Below are 18,933 nucleotides of genomic sequence, written 5' to 3'. Positions count from 1 at the left end.
TAACTGTCCATGACTCTTCTCCATGTCAGAGCTCAGCACTCAGATCACTGCACCATCATTATTCACACTCAAAGCTCTGTGTGTGTTGTGTTCAAGGCCAGAGCAGCAGAGACCAGACTCTGCTGGACCTGGACCTGGACCTGAGACTGAACCTGAACCTGAACCTGAACCTGGACCTGGACCTGAGCCCAGCTGTGTGTCCTTCAAGAGTGACCAGTCAAATAATCACTTCATTGATTTTAAAGGACGACAACCCTCTGCTGCAAAGAGGTAATCTGTTAAAACATTAAAATCTCACTGGTTCATGTTTTAACTGTTATTTATCCAGAGAAGTTTTATTAAACCTGTTTGTTTATTTTCAGCATCATTCTTCTTCACATACATTTATATTCTCACATGTGAAAGCTGCCCAGTATAACCAGTATAACCAGTATAACCAGTCTTCAGCTCTTGACTTCAGTTTAACATTTTCTCCACACACACGTTCTGACTGTTGTCTGATGACTGCATGAGAATAAATCAGTGATTTTAATGAGGCTAACAGATGCTAGCTGCTAACGGAGGCTAACCCTGATTCCACTGAGTTCCTCCATCAAATCAACATTTTCTAGTTTTCAGTCATGTGACAACAGAAATGGAAACATGTCGGTGATAACAGCTGGACTGTGATCAGCTGTTCTAAAGCCCAGAATGAACCATCACAGAGAGTCTGAGGAAACACACAGCTGCTTTCTTATTGATGCTGCTGATGGATTCACAAAGTAAAGTACAACACTGACGGCTGCATCACGGCGCGTCACGTCAGGCTGGAGTTCTGCCTCTGTGAAGACGTCTGTCGATGCAGAGACGGCTGTTATGGATCACTGCAGGCCTCAGAAGCTCAAAGAGGAGACAATGTTCACCTCTACCAAAGCTCAAACATGTGTTGTGTCAAACAAGTGGAAAACAAAATACATACATGTTGTACAAGTATAAAAGAAACAGCCGTACCAACTTATATGAACAACACCTGTACCTGTTTGCTTACCTGTAGCCCAGAGAAGTACGTTCTAGCTTTCATTTGACACACAGTTCAGTGTGAAATCACCTTCAGCTGTGGTTTGATCCAGTATTCTCTGGTTTTCTCTTTGGTTTTCCTGATGTTTCACTCACTTCACCTGCTACAAGTTTATTGCGAAACACTAACAATTTGCACTGGACAGGTAGCATCCAGTTAGCTTGTGTGAGCTGTGCGTTGATGTCCACAGTATTATAGAGGTCAATAAGATCTGGAGGGACTAAACCAGACAAGCTGGTGAACCAACACAGTAAACTGAAAGCTGCACAGAAATGCAGACAGGACTGTTGATTCACAGTGGGATCAGCAGTACGACCACCACTTTAATGTCAGGGGAAACCATCTGATTCAATGTTGTAATCAACACTTTAACTCAAAGGACACTTTTTTCACACTTATTTTATTTTATGCTTATTTTCGGACCTGTTTTATAGTGTTTTTATAGTGTATTGTATTATATTTTTTGCTAGTACTTTCTCCTGTGTGCACTGACGAGCTGCTGTAACAAAGAGTTTCCCTTCGGGGATCAATAAAGTATTCCTGATTCAGATTCTGATAATAATAAATACATTTGCTGACATTATACTTTTGTACTTTTACTTTACTTTGTGGTATTTCTATATTTAAGTGAAGGATCTGAGTATTTCTACCATTGTTTAGTGCTAACAAAGAGATATGGGCCTGTAAATATTGTTTGGTCACTTTTATTGTGAAAATCAGCGAAGAAGAGGTACCGGAAGCAGTGTAACCGAGGCTAACATGCTAACTCTTTCCGTTAGCATAAGATCCAGTCGGAGTGAACCAGCAGAGCCTGTATGTTTGGATAAACCTGTTGAAGCGGACTTTGTGTGAACTTTCGGGATGTTTCACCGCAGACTCATCTCCTGTTAGCCAAGAATGCTAAAGGAAGTTAGCGCAGCTTGCTAGCAGGAAGTAGACGGAGACGGAGCTCGGCCTCACAGTGCTAGTCGGAGTAGCTTCGATAGAGACCAAACTGTATTTTTCACGGAGCCAAAGTGTCCAAATGTCCAGACAGACCTGTCTGAAGAGACTCTGCGCTGTTCGCTTTATTTGAAAATGTTTAGCATCTGAATTATCTCCCGGCGTCCTACGGAGCTAATGGAGTTAGCTTAGCTTGCTAGCAGGAAGTAGACGGAGACGAACGTGATGTAACTTAACAACACAGCGCGCATCAGAGTGAGCAGACAGTTTTTAACGGAGTGAGTCTGGAGGAAAAGCTGCTGTGAAGCTGTAAAAATGTCTAAAGTCCAAACGCTGAGAGCTTTTGTCAGCCAGAGACTAAGTGCGGCTGCTGAAGAGATATTTGAGCTGTTTGAAAGAACGATAGCAGAGTACGAGGAGGAACTTTGTGGACAACGCAAACTACTGGACGCTGTTTTCCAGCCTGAAGTCCGGCTGCACAGAGCAGGTTTGTGCACTTTACTTGTTGTTTCACTTTAAACTGCTGGGAAACCAGCTGCGGGGGAAGAAGTGTTCACATCCTTTACTGCAGTAAAAGTACTGACAGCACTCTGTGAAAATACTCCACTGCAGTAAAAGTCTGTGAGTATTATCAGCAACATGAACTTAAAGTGGCTGATTCATGTCTGACAATTCAATTCAGTTTTATTTATATAGCGCCAATTCATAACAGGAGTTATCTCATTGCACTAGATATAATTGGGTATCATCTGCATAGCAATGGAAGTTTATGGAGTGTTTCCTAATAATACTGCCTAGAGGAAGCATATATAAGGTGAATAGAATCGGTCCAGGCACAGAACCTTGTGGAACTCCGTGACAGTAAAAGTATTTGCTGTAATTTGTTGTCTATTCACCTTCTCCTCTCTTAATGGCCATCTCTTTGAACTGCATCAGTGTTCTTCGTCTTTCTTTTGATGGCTCCCTCTTGTCTCTTGTCTCCTGTGCTTCGTCTCTTTCCACTTTTTAACAGCTCTGTTAAACTCAAACTGCTCTGAAACGAGCATCAGCTTGGTGAGGTTTGTATTGCTCAGTGAATTTCTGAATTAAATTTTAATTGCTGTTTTTTGTGCTGTGTTCACATGACAAACTTTACAGGAGAAGTTTGTCAGTAGGTTTTCAAGTTTCTCTGCACTGGAGAGAGAAATTCGAGTACTGTTTTGCCAAAATGGTGTTTTTATTTTTTTGGAAACGGTGAACTATGACAGAATATCCATTGTGTCAGCAGTAGGGTTGGGTACCAAGTTATTATATCAGTATGGTACAACGGTGCCCTTTTTAGGTACTTTACTCTCTTTGTAGATCACCATTTATTTCCCTAATCGATTTCCGATTTGATTCAACATCGATTCGGTTAGAAATATTTCAGTAACAATACCAGTGTTGCTTGGATATGAAAGAGATTCTCAGAGAACTAATGCTGTAAAATGTACAAGGAACCCTCTGACCTGCTGCATTATTAAAAATATTAATGTTTACATCAAGAATTGACCCTTTAAATCACCTCTAACAGAGCTGATGTTTCCACTCAGACCCCCCAGGGTTTCCCCAACCGTTACTTAATAAATAAATATATAGATATTAAGGAAACAACTTGACATTTAAGGTTGAAATAATGTCCCTTAATCATCAAGTGTTGCACGTCTAAATGTTGAGCTGTTATTTCCGCGTTAAAAGAAAAGAAGATAGATTCTAACAAGGATCGTTTGATGATTGCTCGCTCAGTCAGTCAGGTGCGCCCGGGAACCTGTATACCTGAATGGCAGATTTTCGCTCGACTCACAAAACCTCCGTGATACTTGTAAGTTAGCATAATATGTTGTAGAACCGTAGCGTTATTCACGCTTCAATACCGTGTTGTTATGTGTCAGCATTTATACGCACTGTTTGTGAACTTCCTTCGTCTTACGTTCGGCGCACCTATGTGCAGTTTTAGCTCAGAAAGAGTTCATCAAGCTCGCAGCACAACACGTGAATGCAGCCAGATCTGTAAAGCTTCCCCAGGTATTCGAGTATCGCACGCCTTCCGATCCACGGAGCCCAACTCGCTGCACTTGGCGGCCGGAGAAAGCTTCTCCTGGAGTGGAGCAACAAACATTGGTGGCTGGGGTCCCGCCGCAGGTCTGGGGAAATCGGCTACATCCCAGCCTCATACATCAGAAAAATACGGGTAAACACCACTTTCAAACCGGGACATCAAGGCAAGACGCCTCCCCAACACTGGACTCTCCTATGAACAAATGTTATTTAATTTTCGTAACGGCCAGATGCCACAACGCTTCCTTTTCTAGGCTGCTGTATGAGAAATGCCATCAGAGTGGCGACTTGAAGTTTTGTAACATCAGCTGGTAAAAGGTGCAGCACTGTACATTTTTACAAATCGAGCAGCTTATTTCACCGTTAAGTTCGAGCCGCTGATATATTCTGAGCCAGTTTGCCTGAAACTGGTCTTTGAACTGCTGCTTCTTAATAATGTTACCGTTACCTGTCAGAAGGTCCCTGCTCGGGGGGTTGTACTTTTCAGAAGTACTGGGGCTTTCGGGGTGGGGCTTGCTGCGCTGAACATTTCTGATTGGTCGAGCTCCGTCTGGCTGGATGCGTTGCTGGGTCCCAGGCCGGCCTTCTCTGGCCCAGTGGCTCGGCTGTTGAAGCAGTGGTGGAAGACACCGGATGACCAGCCGGTTGAAGGTAAATCACAAACGGCCAACTTGCTGCTTGTTAAATGCTATAACGCTAACTGTTGTCATGCTATTGCTACCCTAGCCAAAAGCTAATGTTAGCTACATGCTAACGCCAACCGTTAATGGTGTTGAATCGTGGTGTTCCTTAAGACAAGGGTTTGCTAAATTGATCGTACGAAATGACATCTTGTTAATGTCGTCGCAGTGAGACACGTTTGTGTTTTTCAGCGTGTTTTTCAGATGAAGCGGCGGTAAAGTGAACTGGCGGCTGCAGACCGGTGTGTTTCCTCCTGCGACACCAGCAGCCCTCGTGTCTCCTGCTGAAGCACTCAAATGCTGTATTTTACACATTTATATTAATAAATAGCTGTGGAACTAAATGTGTATACAGTCGCTGTTCTTGTATCTGAAAACAAGTGTATACTGCTATGTGTGTAAAAAGACACGTAACACTTGTGTTACCATATTCTAATATTTACAGCGCTCTGATGAAGCAGCGACTCTCAGTTTCCCCGTTATACAGCGGTGAGCTCAGTGTTTCAAACAGGTGAGAGTGCACAGGTTAAAATAAGCAAAGGTCCTCATGCTGAACTGCAGGTGACTTTGGGTGGCAGCTTGAGTATGATGAACCTTTTGTTCTTTCAACGTTAACTTGATTGGCCCCACGTAAAAAACATAACACAGGCATGAACATAAAACGTATCAAAAAATGTGTAAAGACAAATGCTAAACCATCCCCACTGTAACAATATTACTTCTTTAAAATTAAGTCTTTGCACTCGTTGGGGCACCACCTTCATTTGAAGGAAAATAAATAAATCAAATTAATTATTAAATTGATCAGTCTCAAAAGAAGGAATTGGAATTTATCTTTTTGATACATTGACCCCCGTCTTGTTTTTCAAGGAACACACGACTACTTCTTGCTCATACATGAGGACATTTATTTACAGCTAAATCACAGCGAAGAAGAGAGGCTGACTGCTCCTTTTTGTTTTATTTTGTCTTTATGATTTCTATTCAGTCTTAAAGGTAAAAACTTGAGTCTCTGTCCCGGGTAGAGATAATCCTTGGATTGTTTGGTATGTTTCGATCTTTTCTTGTCGTTCGTAGCCAGGTCAATCAAAGAAAGTTGTTGACTGCTTTCAGTGCTGTGTAACTTGTTAGCATGACAACGCACATAACTTTCTTGGGCGGAGAGCCTTGGCACCAGGTCTGGAAGGTGTCAGAGTGACTCTTACAAATCTGGAGGATCTCTGGGAGAGACTCACCCCGTTGTGCTCACTACAGCTCACATGAAACAGTAGACATGATTGACAGCAGAACACCAAACCTGCATTGCAGTAGAATAGTCTTTCTTTCTTAGGAAGATTCCTGAGTGAAATGACCTGGAAGCATTTCAGTGGCAGCCATAAGACCTGTTCAAATTATCTAAATGCTAAGGAAAGTTGCTTCATTGCTTCAAGAAGTGTGGACATGATATAAAAACTTTCTTTGATCATGAAACCTGATGTCAATCTTCTGTGGTTTATCAGTGAATTGAATGAACTCCACTGCAGTCTCTGTTAACATGAAACAGACGCTCGTCTCCTCTATGAAACGTCACAATCCTCACTGTGCTGCATTATTATAAACTATGATAAAAGTGGGTCGCTTCTCTCGCCCCGTCCAGGTGCCGTCTCTCCCTCTTCATCTCCTTTCAGTTCTCATGCATTAGTTGCTGTGGCTGCTTTGACATACAGGTTTTCAAGTTTTCGGTCTGCTGTAGTGTAAAATGTTCTCAGATTGTTGTAAATTGTTGTTAACTTATATCTAATAGTTATTATCTTGGCCATTCAAATCGATACAAAAACATGAATATTGCGCACCATTTTGTATGACGTGATTATATAGACTGACCTTCTCTCAGCATCCCCAACTGTGACTGACCTTCAGCTCCCTGCCTGTATTCGTTTTTTATTTCCATTCCAACCTTTGTTAATGAAGTCTTATTTTCCCGGGTTATCCGTGTTTATATTGCCTGCATGAAACAACGCGGTAAGAACGCACAGGGTGGAGTAAGATATGCTTTATGTAGTCCATGTTCAGAACATTGTAGTTTGACCATTGCAGACCCATGTCAATAACATCCTCCGTTGCATAATTATGTTGCCTAGTTCAAGTGCAGTCAGATTCTCTCAGCACCACAGTTGACTTTTCCAAAGTCCTGATGAATTCTCCTTCCTATCTTTCCTCGACCTCATGACGTTTTCCATTGAGGTCAAGTTCCTTTCCAGCAGCCCTGGACTATATGCAGCAAAATGGCTTCTTCACATTCTTCAGCAGTAAAACACTTTTCTGTCTTTAGCTGAGAGGTTTATTTGAACTCAGGACTAGCAGGTTTACATGTGCACGTAACATGAGCGTGGAGTCGCAGCTGCCTTGATCGCAGTCATTTTATGGCGTTTCTGCTCTGATGAAACGCAAAGCGTGTGATATGTTTGTAGTTTGTTTTAGTTTGAATGATTTCTAAATACGTTTTACAAAATGTGCATCATTTCTCCACACGTTTAAGAAAGTAGTGCTGTCAGTGGTTTAAATGTTAACAGGAAATGACAGTTTTCTAAAACGTGTGTCTGTATTTCATTATTCTCCACAGACGTCCAGCTGCTGTCGGTGAGTAAAGAAGAGGATCCCCCTGAGCAGCAGGACTGGAGCCCCAGTCTGGACCAGGAGGACCCACCAGAGCCCCCACATATTAAAGAGGAACCAGAGGAGCTCTGGACCAGTCAGGAGGGAGGGCAGCTTCGAGGGCTGGAGGAGGCCGATACCACCAAGTTCACATTCACTCCTGTCCCTGTGAAGAGTGAAGAAGACGATGAAGAGAAACCTCAGTCCTCACAACTTCATCAAAGACTCACTGAACAGGTGAAAACAGAAGCTGATGGAGAGAACTGTGGAGGACCAGAACCAGTCAGGAACTCAGATCCAGATAGACATTTACATCCAGCTACTCAGGACAAGACGTCCGACTCCTCTGAACCTGAGACTGATGACAGTTGTGATTGGGAGGAGACCAGGAAACCTCAGTCAGGTTTAAACCCTCTGCAAATCAATAAAGTACCTGTAAGTGATCAGAAATGTTATACTGGAAAAACATCAAGTAGCTCCTCTGAATGTGCTACAAGCTTTGGCCACAAGGGACATCTGCAGGAACAAGATGGACTCCAAACAGGAGAGAAACCATATAGTTGCTCAGTTTGTAAAAAAACTTTTCAACGGAAAGGAGATGTTGTGGTGCACATGGTAGTCCACACAGGAGAGAAACCATTTAGTTGTTCTGTCTGTGGTAAACGATTCGCACGAAAGCCACATCTGAGACAACACTTGATAATCCACACAGGGGAGAAACCCTTCAGTTGTTCTGTCTGTGGTACAAGATTCGCACGAAAGCCACATTTGACACGACACTTGATAATCCACACAGGGGAGAAACCCTTCAGTTGTTCTATCTGTGGTAAAGGATTCACAGAAAAGTCAACTTTGACGTTACACTTAAGAGTTCATACAGGAGAAAAACCTTTCAGCTGCTCAGTTTGTAAAGCAAGTTTCAGTCGCAGAAGCCATTTGTCCAGACACATGGGAATCCACACAGGGGAGAAACCATTTAGTTGCAGCGTTTGTGATAAAAGATTCACACGGCTTGCTCACAAAAAAACCCACAAGTGTGCTGGTGAGAGCAGCGGCAGTAAATGAAGCTGCAGAGATGCTTGTTGAGCCAATTCCTTCGTGCAGGATTTGAAGTACTGAGGGCAAGACTTGGCTCAACACTGATCAGTTCAAAACTGATACAGACTCCAAAATAAGTCGAGCTTCATCTTTTCAGATGTGATTAAGCCACATGATCATTTTAATTCTGTTTTTATTTGTGTCTACAGTATTTGGTCGTTTTCTGGGAACTGTGCCTTTTGGTTTTACATGTATTCATTGATTTTAAAATTGGCTAAAAGTATTTTATGTCATCAATACAGCAGCATCAACATGTGAAACTGATTTATAAATAAAATGACTTGACTTACCTCCCAATAACACAGTTTATTTCTAATTTAATGGACTCTCCTGGTCTTGAATTGATCTCATAATGTGTAAAACATGAACAGTTGATTCTTAAACTGCTCATACTGTATTTGTATTATTTCGGTCAAATCACAAGTCTTGAGACAAACTTTGCTTTGACACAGTTGGACGGCTGATGTGTTGGATTTACTCAGTTGCCTTTAAAGCAGAGCTTCAGATGTTTCCGGCCTGTTTCCGTACAGTACTCAGATGCCATATGTGTGTTGAGAGAGTTGTTGGTTGCTGTAATCGCTCTTCAACTGGGTATCTTCGTCCCGGGACTCGTGTGGATGTTTATTGCAGGTTGGTCAGGCACCATCGTATCTTAAAGATCTTATAATACACTATTATCCGACTAGAATGCTGCGCTCCCAGGATGCAGGGTTACTTGTGGTTCCTATAGTCTCCATAAGTAGAACAGGAGCCAGAGCCTTCAGGTATCAAGCTCCTCTCCTGTGGAACCAGGTCCCAGTTTGGGTTCGGGAGGCAGACACCATCTCCACATTTAAGAGCAGGCTTAAGTCTTTCCTCCTTGATAAAGCTTATAGTTAGGGCTGGCTCAAGTGAGTCCTGAACCATCCCTTAGTTATGCTGCTATAGGCCCAGACTGCCGGGAGACTTCCCATGATGCACCTCTTTCCTCTCTCCTCCTCTCCCTCTCAGTCTGTATGCATTTTTATCCCATTACTGCATGTTACTAACTCGACATCTTCTCTCTGCCATAGTTCTGTGCTTTCTCGTTTCTCTCCTCTCTCCTTCTGTCGCTTTCAGCAGGTATTTCTGCCTCTGGAGCTGCAGAGTCTGGATCTGTGGTTGTGGGCCACCTGCTGCCCCTGTGTTCCTGCAGAGTCTGGATCTGTGGTTGTGGGCCACCTGCTGCCCCCATGTTCCTGCTCGACAACTGCTGCTACAGTTGCTGTTATTGGCTCTGTTACTAATACTGACATTACTCCTATAGCTGCCATTCCTATTATTGCTAATATATTAATATTAACACTACAATTACTATTCTACTTTTAAAAAATAAAATGAAAATCTACGTGGTCTTTGCCTCCCACTCTCCCAAACCCCTCCCCTCTCTCTCTCTCTCCCTCTCTCTCTCTCTCAAAACCTAACACGGCAGCGGCAGGTGGCCGCCCCCCCTGAGTCTGGTTCTGCTCGAGGTTTCTGCCTCTTAAAGGAAGTTTTTCCTTGCCACTGTCGCCAAGTGCTTGCTCATGGTGGGATTTGTTGGGTCTCTGTAAATAATATTATAAAGAGTTCGGTCTAGACCTGCTCTATAGGAAAAGAGCAATGAGATATCTTCTGTTAGGAATTGGCACTGTATAAATAAAATTTAATTGAATTGCATTTGTTTTGTCATAGACATATCCCTCCGCCCCAGCTCAGCAAGGAAACAGTCTGTGGAAACATAAAGAGGGAGTTCTGTAGAAAAAAGACGAAGTTTGGAAGATCCCCACTTGATGTGTCGAACTCAGACTGCTGAAGCCTGAGATTAACGTCCCCTGAACTTCACAATGCATTTGTTCCATTTACCTGAGGTCTGTTTTAGACATATGAAGACCTCTTGAGACTAACTTATCATTAACAAACAGGTTTCTCTCCATACGACCATTACAGTCTGTAAAGTTAATTTTCATCAAAAATCTTCCTGTGAATAAATAATATTTTGACTTGTTTCACCTGACGCTGCACAACGGGCTCTCCCTCACCTGTTCTTGGTGTTAAGACTCTACAGCTAATATATAATATAATCTCTGCGACCGTTTGACGTCAGCAGAGGTGCAGCGTCTGGGCTCGAATCCTGCCCATTGCCGGCACCTGGGGCATGCCAAACATTCCTGAAGTATCAGGTCGGGGGGGCAGGTCGGAGAGACAGAAGCTGGGGGTTATGGAAGGAGAAACCACGAGTGACTGAAACATAAAGACTAAACACTGTCAATAGCAAGTGAATGAAGTCCTCATGTGCTCTCCATCTGTATGCATTTGAATAACTCCACATCTTAGTGCTATTAGAGGTGCAGTGAGGGTCTGTTTAAAGTGTGGGCTGTAAAATATAAGTTTGTTATTTTTATTGTGAATATTTGGTGCTGTCAGAGGTAATCCATGATGAAGTTTTAATATGTGGTAATACATCACGTAATTTATTACATAAGTCTACTGTAATGGAAGTTTTATTTGTTACTTATGAAACATTTTCACTGCTTTGATATACTTACATTATGGAAACTGCTTTCAACAATTTTAAAACACTTTCTTTAGTCTGAGTCAGGATCGTTTTTCTGGTGAATAGGGGGTAATCCAAATCTTTTTTCATACGTAGAAAGAGTTTCTTAGATTGAATAATTCATTATATTTTCAAGTATATATGTTGCATTAATATTAGTTTAGCAGAGGTTCCTTACGGTGCTGCCGGAGGCCAGGGCAATGTCATCTAGAGCAACTATATCTTTAGATAATGTGTCTCGGAGGTGTTTGGGGCCAAGTACAATAACTTCAGTTTTGTCAGAGTTTAACATCATAAAATTGCAGGTCGTTCAGGTTTTTATGTCCTTAAGGCATGCCTGAAGTTTAGTTAACTGGTTAGTTTAATCTGGCTTCATTGATAGATATAATTGGGTATCATCTACATGACAATGAAAGTTTCGAATACACAATCTCAGATCTTCCAAGCAGTCCTCTATCTTCCTAAGCTACTGGATCAGACAGTTACGACAGTAACTCCGAGGATTGAACCCACAACCTCAGAACTTCTAAGAAGCCCTCTAACAGTGTGAGCCATTTCTTAGATATTTGAACTTCCTTTCTTCGAGCTTTTGGTCTTTTGTTTGGATCAGCCTTCAAAATGTAACAACTTCGATCAAACCCAAGATGTCAACAGTCATTTAACAAAATGAGCTATTGGACTGGAAACACTTGAACTCTGTTTCTTAAACCGTATTTCCATTGCATGGTACAGCTTGACTCAACTCTACCCACTTTTGGTACCTCTACTTTGTTTTCCATTGCAGATCGTATCCCCTCAATGTAAGTGAAGCTGATTGTCATAGCGACACCATTCCAGCAGTTGTGAAACAACACACGGGAAACTTTACTTTGGTCTCGAGAAGCTGCAGCCGTTACTCACTGAAAACTGTAACCTACATTTACTGACAGGTTGATAACTTCACTGCTCACCTTTTCCTCTGCCACCCTCGCATTCACCGTCACTCTTTGCCACTCTCTCTCGCTCAACCACACACTCACTACGCCTCTCTTATAACAGAGGATATGAAGGGACTTTGTTCTTGATACATCTGCACTTCGTCAATTGACCACGGCATTGTTTTGCAGAACTGCCATGTTTGAATGAACAAAAATTTTACGGTCACTATTGATGGTAGCTTGGCTATTTAAAAATGCTGTGTTTGTGCAGGATGTCTCTAGATTCCATCAGTGGTCTGCAGTGTTTTCTTGTCACCTTTTAGTAACGGCTTAGCTCACTTGGAATCTCAACCGAGGTGATATCAAAAAAGGTACCAGGTACTATCTCCAAAAGAAAACCAAAAAAGAGCAAGTAGAGTCAAGCTGTACCATGCAGTGGAAAAGCCCCAGGACGGATCTTTTCACTGTCCTTTATCAAACTCTACTGACCCTATAGGAGCCATTTGTATTCATATTTGATAACTGAGCCCATATATCTTTGGTTTATGCCTTACTCATTTATGACGGTGTAGTCCCTCATTTGTCCAGGAGTGTTCCATCGTAGAAAAGGTTTCAGTCGTAGTCATCTGGACACTGTTTTCAGAATCAAGACGTTTCGGCTCCCATCCGGAAGTCATTCTCAATTGTGAAAATGGTCTGAGAACTCAGAAATTTAAGATAATATGTGTTGCTTAAGCCCCGCCCTCAGGAAGGAGTCTTCCTGAGTTTCTGCTGCCTAGTTTCACCTGAAACTGACCATCTTTTGTTTCCATGATGGCCCAGTAATCAGGCCTGATTCTGAAAACAGTGGGGTTTCAAGACAGTGAGGCGAAGATTCTAAGTAGAGAGAAGAGTTGGTTTGAAAGAGGAGTCAAAGAAGACATTTTTGTGAAAAAAGAAAACCCCTCTTTAAACAGAAATGGTGGTCTGAGATTCAACTTGCCAACCGTTTACCACAGTGTATTAACACCATGGTCAAGCCAATCATATGCTAATCAGGTACTTAACAGTGATGAGGGAGGTGCAGCCAGAAAACAATAGGCCTGATTACTGATTACTGGGCCATCATGGAAACAATTAGGTCAGTTTCAGGTGAAACTAGGCAGAGTAATCAGCAGACACAGAGTAGCTTAAATTTCTGAGTTCTCTGACCATTTTCACAATTGAGAATGACTTCCGGATGGGAGCCGAAACGTCTTGATTCTGAAAACAGTGTCCAGATGACTACGACTGAAACCTTTACTTAGTTATGTACATGATAAAACAGATTTTTTTGAATATATCCATTAGTGCTCTTATTTTGAAGCCTTGACTCACCTACTGAATCATGGATAATTACAATGGCGTCGCAGGTGTCTCATTAGTTAGCACAGGAAGATGCCAGCAGTTTTTCAACTGTTTTCTTTTGTAACCTGTAAATATTATTGGATCATCAATAATGTCAGACTTGACTGTTGGAACCAACCTGCCACAAGCAACATTTCAAACAGTAAATAAAACAACACATCACTCTGTTGTTTACTGGTTGGTGTGGAGGCGTGTTGGAATCTCTGCTGGGCGTCTACAAGTGGAAATCCTTGGCATTTTGAAGGTAATACAATACAGACCCTCATGGCGATGGAATCAGTCGCCTAACGCCTTGTAGTATTTGTTCTGTTTCTTAAGAGTACTACTATAACGTTGTCAGGCTCACGATGGACAGTTCAAATCGATGCAGCAGAACCAGAGGTATTGTCTTTAATGCTGCCTTCAAAATTTCCACTTGTGCGGTCGTGAATACCTCAAGATGGTTGGGTCATATGGACTCTCCTCATAAACACGACCCCATTCCCTATTTGAAGGCAGCATATTTCTTCTTCCTCGTCAAATCCACAAAAGGTCCACAAAACCTCCAAGCAGTCCACTAACACCCTGAGTTACTGAACATCAGCACAATCACACAAACATTTCCTATGAGTTTTTTCATTCAACCGTTTATTGAGTGATTATAGATACAATTAGATGAGTTTATGAACATGACCATCATGGTGGACTGCAACCTTTTTTCTCATCATTAGAAAGTTCCAGTACTTTTGCAAGTATTTTTCTTTACTTCCTGCATAATGATTATTTACAGTTGAGTCATTTACAATTAATGCTACAGATGATCTAAAAATGACAGACTGTGATGGACCTGAAACCCTCCTGGTTGAATCAGGAGGGAAATAAAGACACATGAACCATGAAGCTACTAAATAACGCTGCAGCCAAAAGTTTGAATCAATGATGTGTTAGTGAGCGGTGGAGAGCAACACATCTTTTTACATTTATCTCTGTGACATTTTACAGATAAGCACATGTAGAAACTGCTGCTGCTGCTTGAAGAGAGTCTGAAGAGGTCTTCATAGGTCCAAAAGTCTGGACCCGGTCTAAAACAGACCTCAGGTAAATCAATGCCATGACCCGATCCGAACAGACCCGATGGTACCTGGAACAAATGCATTGTGAAGTTCAGGGGACGTTAATCTGAGGCTTCAGCAGTCTGAGTTCGACACATCAAGTGGGGATCTTCCAAACTTCGTCTTTTTTCTACAGAACTCCCTCTTTATGTTTCCACAGACTGTTTCCTTGCTGAGCCGGGGTGGAGGGATATGTCTATAACAAGACAACTGCAAGAAACATCCACACGAGTCCCGAGACGAAGATCAACCCAGTTGAAGAGCGATTACAACAACCAACAACTCTCTCAACACACATATGGCATCTGAGTACTGTACGGAAACAGGCCGGAAACATCTGAAGCTCTGCTTTAAAGGCAACTGGGTAAATCCAACACATCAGCCGTCCAACTGTATCAAAACAAAGTTTGTCTCAAGACTTGTGACCGAAATAACAAAAATACAGTATGAGCAGTTTAAGAATCAACTGTTCATGTTTTACACATAATGAGAGATCAATTCAAGACCAGGAGAGTCCATTAAATTAGAAATAAACTATGTTATTGGGATGTAAGTCAAGTCATTTTATTTATAAATCACATTTTAAAAACAACAAATGTTGACCATAGTGTTGTATAGGCGACATAAAACACTTTTAGCCAGTTTTAAATCAATGAATACACGTAAAACCAAAAAGCACAGTTCCTGGAAAACAACCAAATAATGTAGACACAAATAAAAACAGAATTAAAATGATCATGTAGCTTCATCTCAGCTGAAAAGATGAAGCACGACTTATTTTGGAGTCTGTATCACGGTTTTGAACTGATCAGTGTTGATCCAAGTCTTGCCCTCAGTACTTCAAATCCTGCAGGAAAGAATCGGCTCAACAAGCATCTCTGCAGCTTCATTTACTGCCGCTGCTCTCACCAGCACACTTGTGTTTTTTGAAAATATAAAGCCGTGTGAATCCTTTATCACAAACGCTGCAACTAAATGGTTTCTCCCCTGTGTGGATTCTCATATGTGTGGACAAATAGCCTCTGTTACCAAAACTTGTTTTACAAACTGAGCAGCTGAAAGGTTTTTCTCCTGTATGAACTCTTAAGTGTTGGGTCAAAGTTGATCTTTGTGTGAATCTTTTACCACAGACAGAACAACTGAAGGGTTTCTCCCCTGTGTGGATTCTCATGTGTAGTCTCAGATATTCCTTTCGTGCAAAACTTGTACCACAGACAGAACAACTAAATGGTTTCTCTCCTGTGTGGACTACCATGTGGTCTGTCAGCCTTCCCTTTTGTATAAATCTTTTACTGCAAACTGAGCAACTAAATGGTTTCTCTCCTGTGTGAATTCTTATGTGTCTGGACAAATGGCCTCTGCTACTGAAACTTGTTTTACAAACTAAGCATGTGAAAGGTTTTTCTCCGGTATGAACTCTTAAATGTGTGGTCAGATGTGAGTTTTGTGTGAATCTTTTACCACAGACAGAACAACTGAAGGGTTTCTCCCCTGTGTGGATTCTCATGTGGTCTGTCAGACTTAACTTGTGTCTAAATCTTTTACCACAAACTGAACAACTATATGGTTTCTCTCCTGTTTGGAGTCCATCTTGTTCCTGCAGATGTCCTTTGTGGCCAAAGCTTGAAGCACATTCAGAGGAGCTACTTGATGTTTTTCCAGTATTACATTCCTGATCACTTACAGGTACTTCATTGTTTTGCAGAGGGTTTAAACCTGACGGGGGTTCCCTGGTCTCCAACCAATCACAGGTGTCATCAGTCTCAGATTCAGAGGAGTCGGGCATCTTGTCATAAGTAGCTGGTTGTAAATGTCTATCTGGATCTGAGTTCCTGGCTGGTTCTGGTCCTCCAGAGTTCTCTCCATCAGCTTCTGTTTTCATCTGTTCAGTGAGTCTTTGATGAAGCTGTGAGGACTGAGGTTTCTCTTCATCGTCTTCTTCACTCTTCACAGGGACAGGAGTGAATGTGAACTTGATGATATCGGCCTCCTCCAGCCCTCGAAGCTGCTCTCCCTCCTGACTGGTCCAGAGCTCCTCCTGTTCCTCTTTAATGTGTGGGGGCTCTGGTGGATCCTCCTGGTCCAGACTGGGGCTCCAGTCCTGCTGCTCAGGGGGATCCTCTTCTTTACTCACCGACAGCAGCTGGACGTCTGTGGAGAATAATGAAATACAGACACACGTTTTAGAAAACTGTCGTTTCCTGTTAACATGTAAAGAACAAAGGTTCATCATACAGTATTTAGTGTGCATTTACAAACTGCTGGAATTGGCAGCTGGAGGAGAGAGCAGGAAAAACAAGACCATATCAGTGCTCAATGTCATCGTTACTAGGGCTTCACGATATGGTAAAAAAATAATCATATTGTGATTATTTTGACAGATATAACAATTGTAATATGATTCACGATTAGTGTGAATGATAATTTTCATTTTCACTGAAGAAACTATTAAAATCACAAGGGTGTGACATTTGTTGGGGTCTGTACCAAACAAACATGTTTTCTTACATCTGGAGAACAGGATTTGTTGGGAGGTTAGACGGGTAGAGTGTGAAACTGGCCGGTAGAATCCCAAAGCAGACCGCAGTAACTAAAATGTCTTTCAAGTCCTTCAAAGATTGTTCCGGTTTTCGACAGATTACATTAACAGCGATGTTGCTAGGTATGCGTCCTGGGTTTGATGCATTAAAATTCAAAAGGACGCAGTAAACTCACAGTTGCACCCCTGAAACGGCGAACAACAAATCTGTCTTGAAATCATAGAAATAAACAAAAGAAACCACGCTTCAGTCGAACAATGTCAGCATACAGTTTGACACTAATCAATGATCACTAGCTGGAAACCGTAATGCTCCCATACAGTTGAGCAGCGATACTACATGAGCTTGACTAACCGGGCTAAGCTGACTAGCATGCTAAAGCTGATACACAACAACTGGTGCACTGCCAAAACGCTCTGGGCAAGAGTCAGGCAGTGTCGCTCCCTCTCCTCTTGCACCGTCAAAGCTGAAAACAGGCTGTTTTTCTGAGCTCATGAAGACTTTTCAGAGATACGTGGTTCTCGCAGGATAGCGACGCTGCAAACACGTGATGATCTTATAGACCATGATGCATTGCTGCAGATGAAACCACCCAACAGTTTATTAAGCATCGTAGAAAAGGTTTCAGTCGTAGTCATCTGGACGCTGTTTTCAGAATCAAGACGTTTCGGCTCCCATCCGGAAGTCATTCTCAATTGTGAAAATGGTCTGAGAACTCAGAAAGTTAAGCTACTCTGTGTTGCTTAAGCCCCGCCCTCAGGGAGGAGTCTACCTGAGTATCTGCTGTTTACCTGCCTAGTTTCACCTGAAACTGACCTAATAGTTTCCATGATGGCCCAGTAATCAGTAATCAGGCCTATTGTTTTCTGGCTGCACCTCCCTCATCACTGTTAAGTACCTGATTAGCATATGATTGGTTCAGTGTATTAACACCATGGTCAAGCCAATCATATGCTAATCAGGTACTTAACAGTGATGAGGGAGGTGCAGCCAGAAGACAATAGGCCTGATTACTGATTACTGGACGAATACGGGACGACACCATCTCAGGATATAAAGCAGTTAAAATGAGCTCAGCCTGAAACATCTGCAGCAGTAAAATGCAACACACACATGAATGCAGCAGGAACATGAATCCAGAAACATCAGATATAATAAAACACTGACAGGAAGCGTTTTACTGCACAGGGACGACTCTCACTGTCACACTTTAAGTTCATGTTGCTGATAATACTCACAGACTTTTACTGCAGTGGAGTATTTTCACAGAGTGGTGTCAGTACTTTTACTGCAGTAAAGGATGTGAACACTTCTTCCCCCGCAGCTGGTTTCCCAGCAGTTTAAAGTGAAACAACAAGTAAAGTGCACAAACCTGCTCTGTGCAGCCGGACTTCAGGCTGGAAAACAGCGTCCAGTAGTTTGCGTTGTCCACAAAGTTCCTCCTCGTACTCTGCTATCGTTCTTTCAAACAGCTCAAATATCTCTTCAGCAGCCGCACTTAGTCTCTGGCTGACAAAAGCTCTCAGCGTTTGGACTTTAGACATTTTCACAGCTTCACAGCAGCAGATTCCGTGAAAAATACAGTTTGGTCTCTATCGAAGCTACTCCGACTAGCACTGTGAGGCCGAGCTCCGGCTCCGTCTACTTCCTGCTAGCAAGCTGCGCTAACTTCCTTTAGCATTCTTGGCTAACAGGAGATGAGTCTGCGGTGAAACATCCCGAAAGTTCACACAAAGTCCGCTTCAACAGGTTTATCCAAACATACAGGCTCTGCTGGTTCACTCCGACTGGATCTTATGGTAGCTTCCGGTTCTTCTTCTTCTTCTTCTTCTTCTTCTTCTTCTTCTTCTTCGGTTTTCTTGGCGGACTACAAACCCGCGGTAAATGCTCCGCCACCTACTGTCGCGGAGTGTGTAACGTCATGACTCTGTAAAGACCTTTGATCTCGACTTAAATAG

General features: G+C 42.3%; 3 protein-coding genes and 1 long non-coding RNA gene across 3 annotated transcripts; 3 read left to right on the top strand and 1 right to left on the bottom strand.

Moving 5' to 3' along the window:
* LOC122871907 (NLR family CARD domain-containing protein 3-like) overlaps nt 1-18,933 on the top strand; it is a 752,187-nt gene that overhangs the window by 277,161 nt on the left and 456,093 nt on the right.
* Nucleotides 1,759-8,787, top strand: LOC122871958 (gastrula zinc finger protein XlCGF57.1-like). Its single transcript, XM_044187599.1, has 2 exons — nt 1,759-2,486; nt 7,358-8,787. Exons 1-2 carry the CDS (start codon nt 2,315-2,317, stop codon nt 8,452-8,454), a joined length of 1,269 nt encoding a protein of 422 aa, XP_044043534.1. The 5' UTR covers nt 1,759-2,314; the 3' UTR covers nt 8,455-8,787.
* Nucleotides 2,493-5,103, top strand: LOC122872033. The gene is made up of 2 exons (XR_006376996.1): nt 2,493-4,726; nt 4,948-5,103. It is a non-coding gene; the product is annotated as an uncharacterized LOC122872033 (long non-coding RNA).
* On the bottom strand, nt 14,986-18,811 carry LOC122871945 (gastrula zinc finger protein XlCGF57.1-like). Its single transcript, XM_044187574.1, has 2 exons — nt 18,348-18,811; nt 14,986-16,586 (listed from the first exon to the last, which is right to left on the bottom strand). The coding sequence occupies exons 1-2, from the start codon at nt 18,517-18,519 to the stop codon at nt 15,322-15,324; spliced, it is 1,437 nt and encodes a 478-aa protein (XP_044043509.1). The 5' UTR covers nt 18,520-18,811; the 3' UTR covers nt 14,986-15,321.

Source organism: Siniperca chuatsi, linkage group LG24, assembly GCF_020085105.1.
Source record: "Siniperca chuatsi isolate FFG_IHB_CAS linkage group LG24, ASM2008510v1, whole genome shotgun sequence".
NCBI lineage: Eukaryota > Metazoa > Chordata > Actinopteri > Centrarchiformes > Sinipercidae > Siniperca > Siniperca chuatsi.
This window is presented reverse-complemented; position numbering and strand designations above follow the sequence as displayed.

Excerpts from the sequence above, each read along its gene's own strand:
- LOC122871958 (XM_044187599.1), top strand. The coding sequence starts at position 2,315 with ATGTCTAAAGTCCAAACGCTGAGAGCTTTTGTCAGCCAGAGACTAAGT. Across the intron at positions 2,487-7,357 it reads AGTCCGGCTGCACAGAGCAG|ACGTCCAGCTGCTGTCGGTG; the intron begins GTTTGTGCACTT and ends TATTCTCCACAG.
- LOC122871945 (XM_044187574.1), bottom strand. The coding sequence starts at position 18,519 with ATGTCTAAAGTCCAAACGCTGAGAGCTTTTGTCAGCCAGAGACTAAGT. Across the intron at positions 16,587-18,347 it reads AGTCCGGCTGCACAGAGCAG|ACGTCCAGCTGCTGTCGGTG; the intron begins GTTTGTGCACTT and ends TATTCTCCACAG.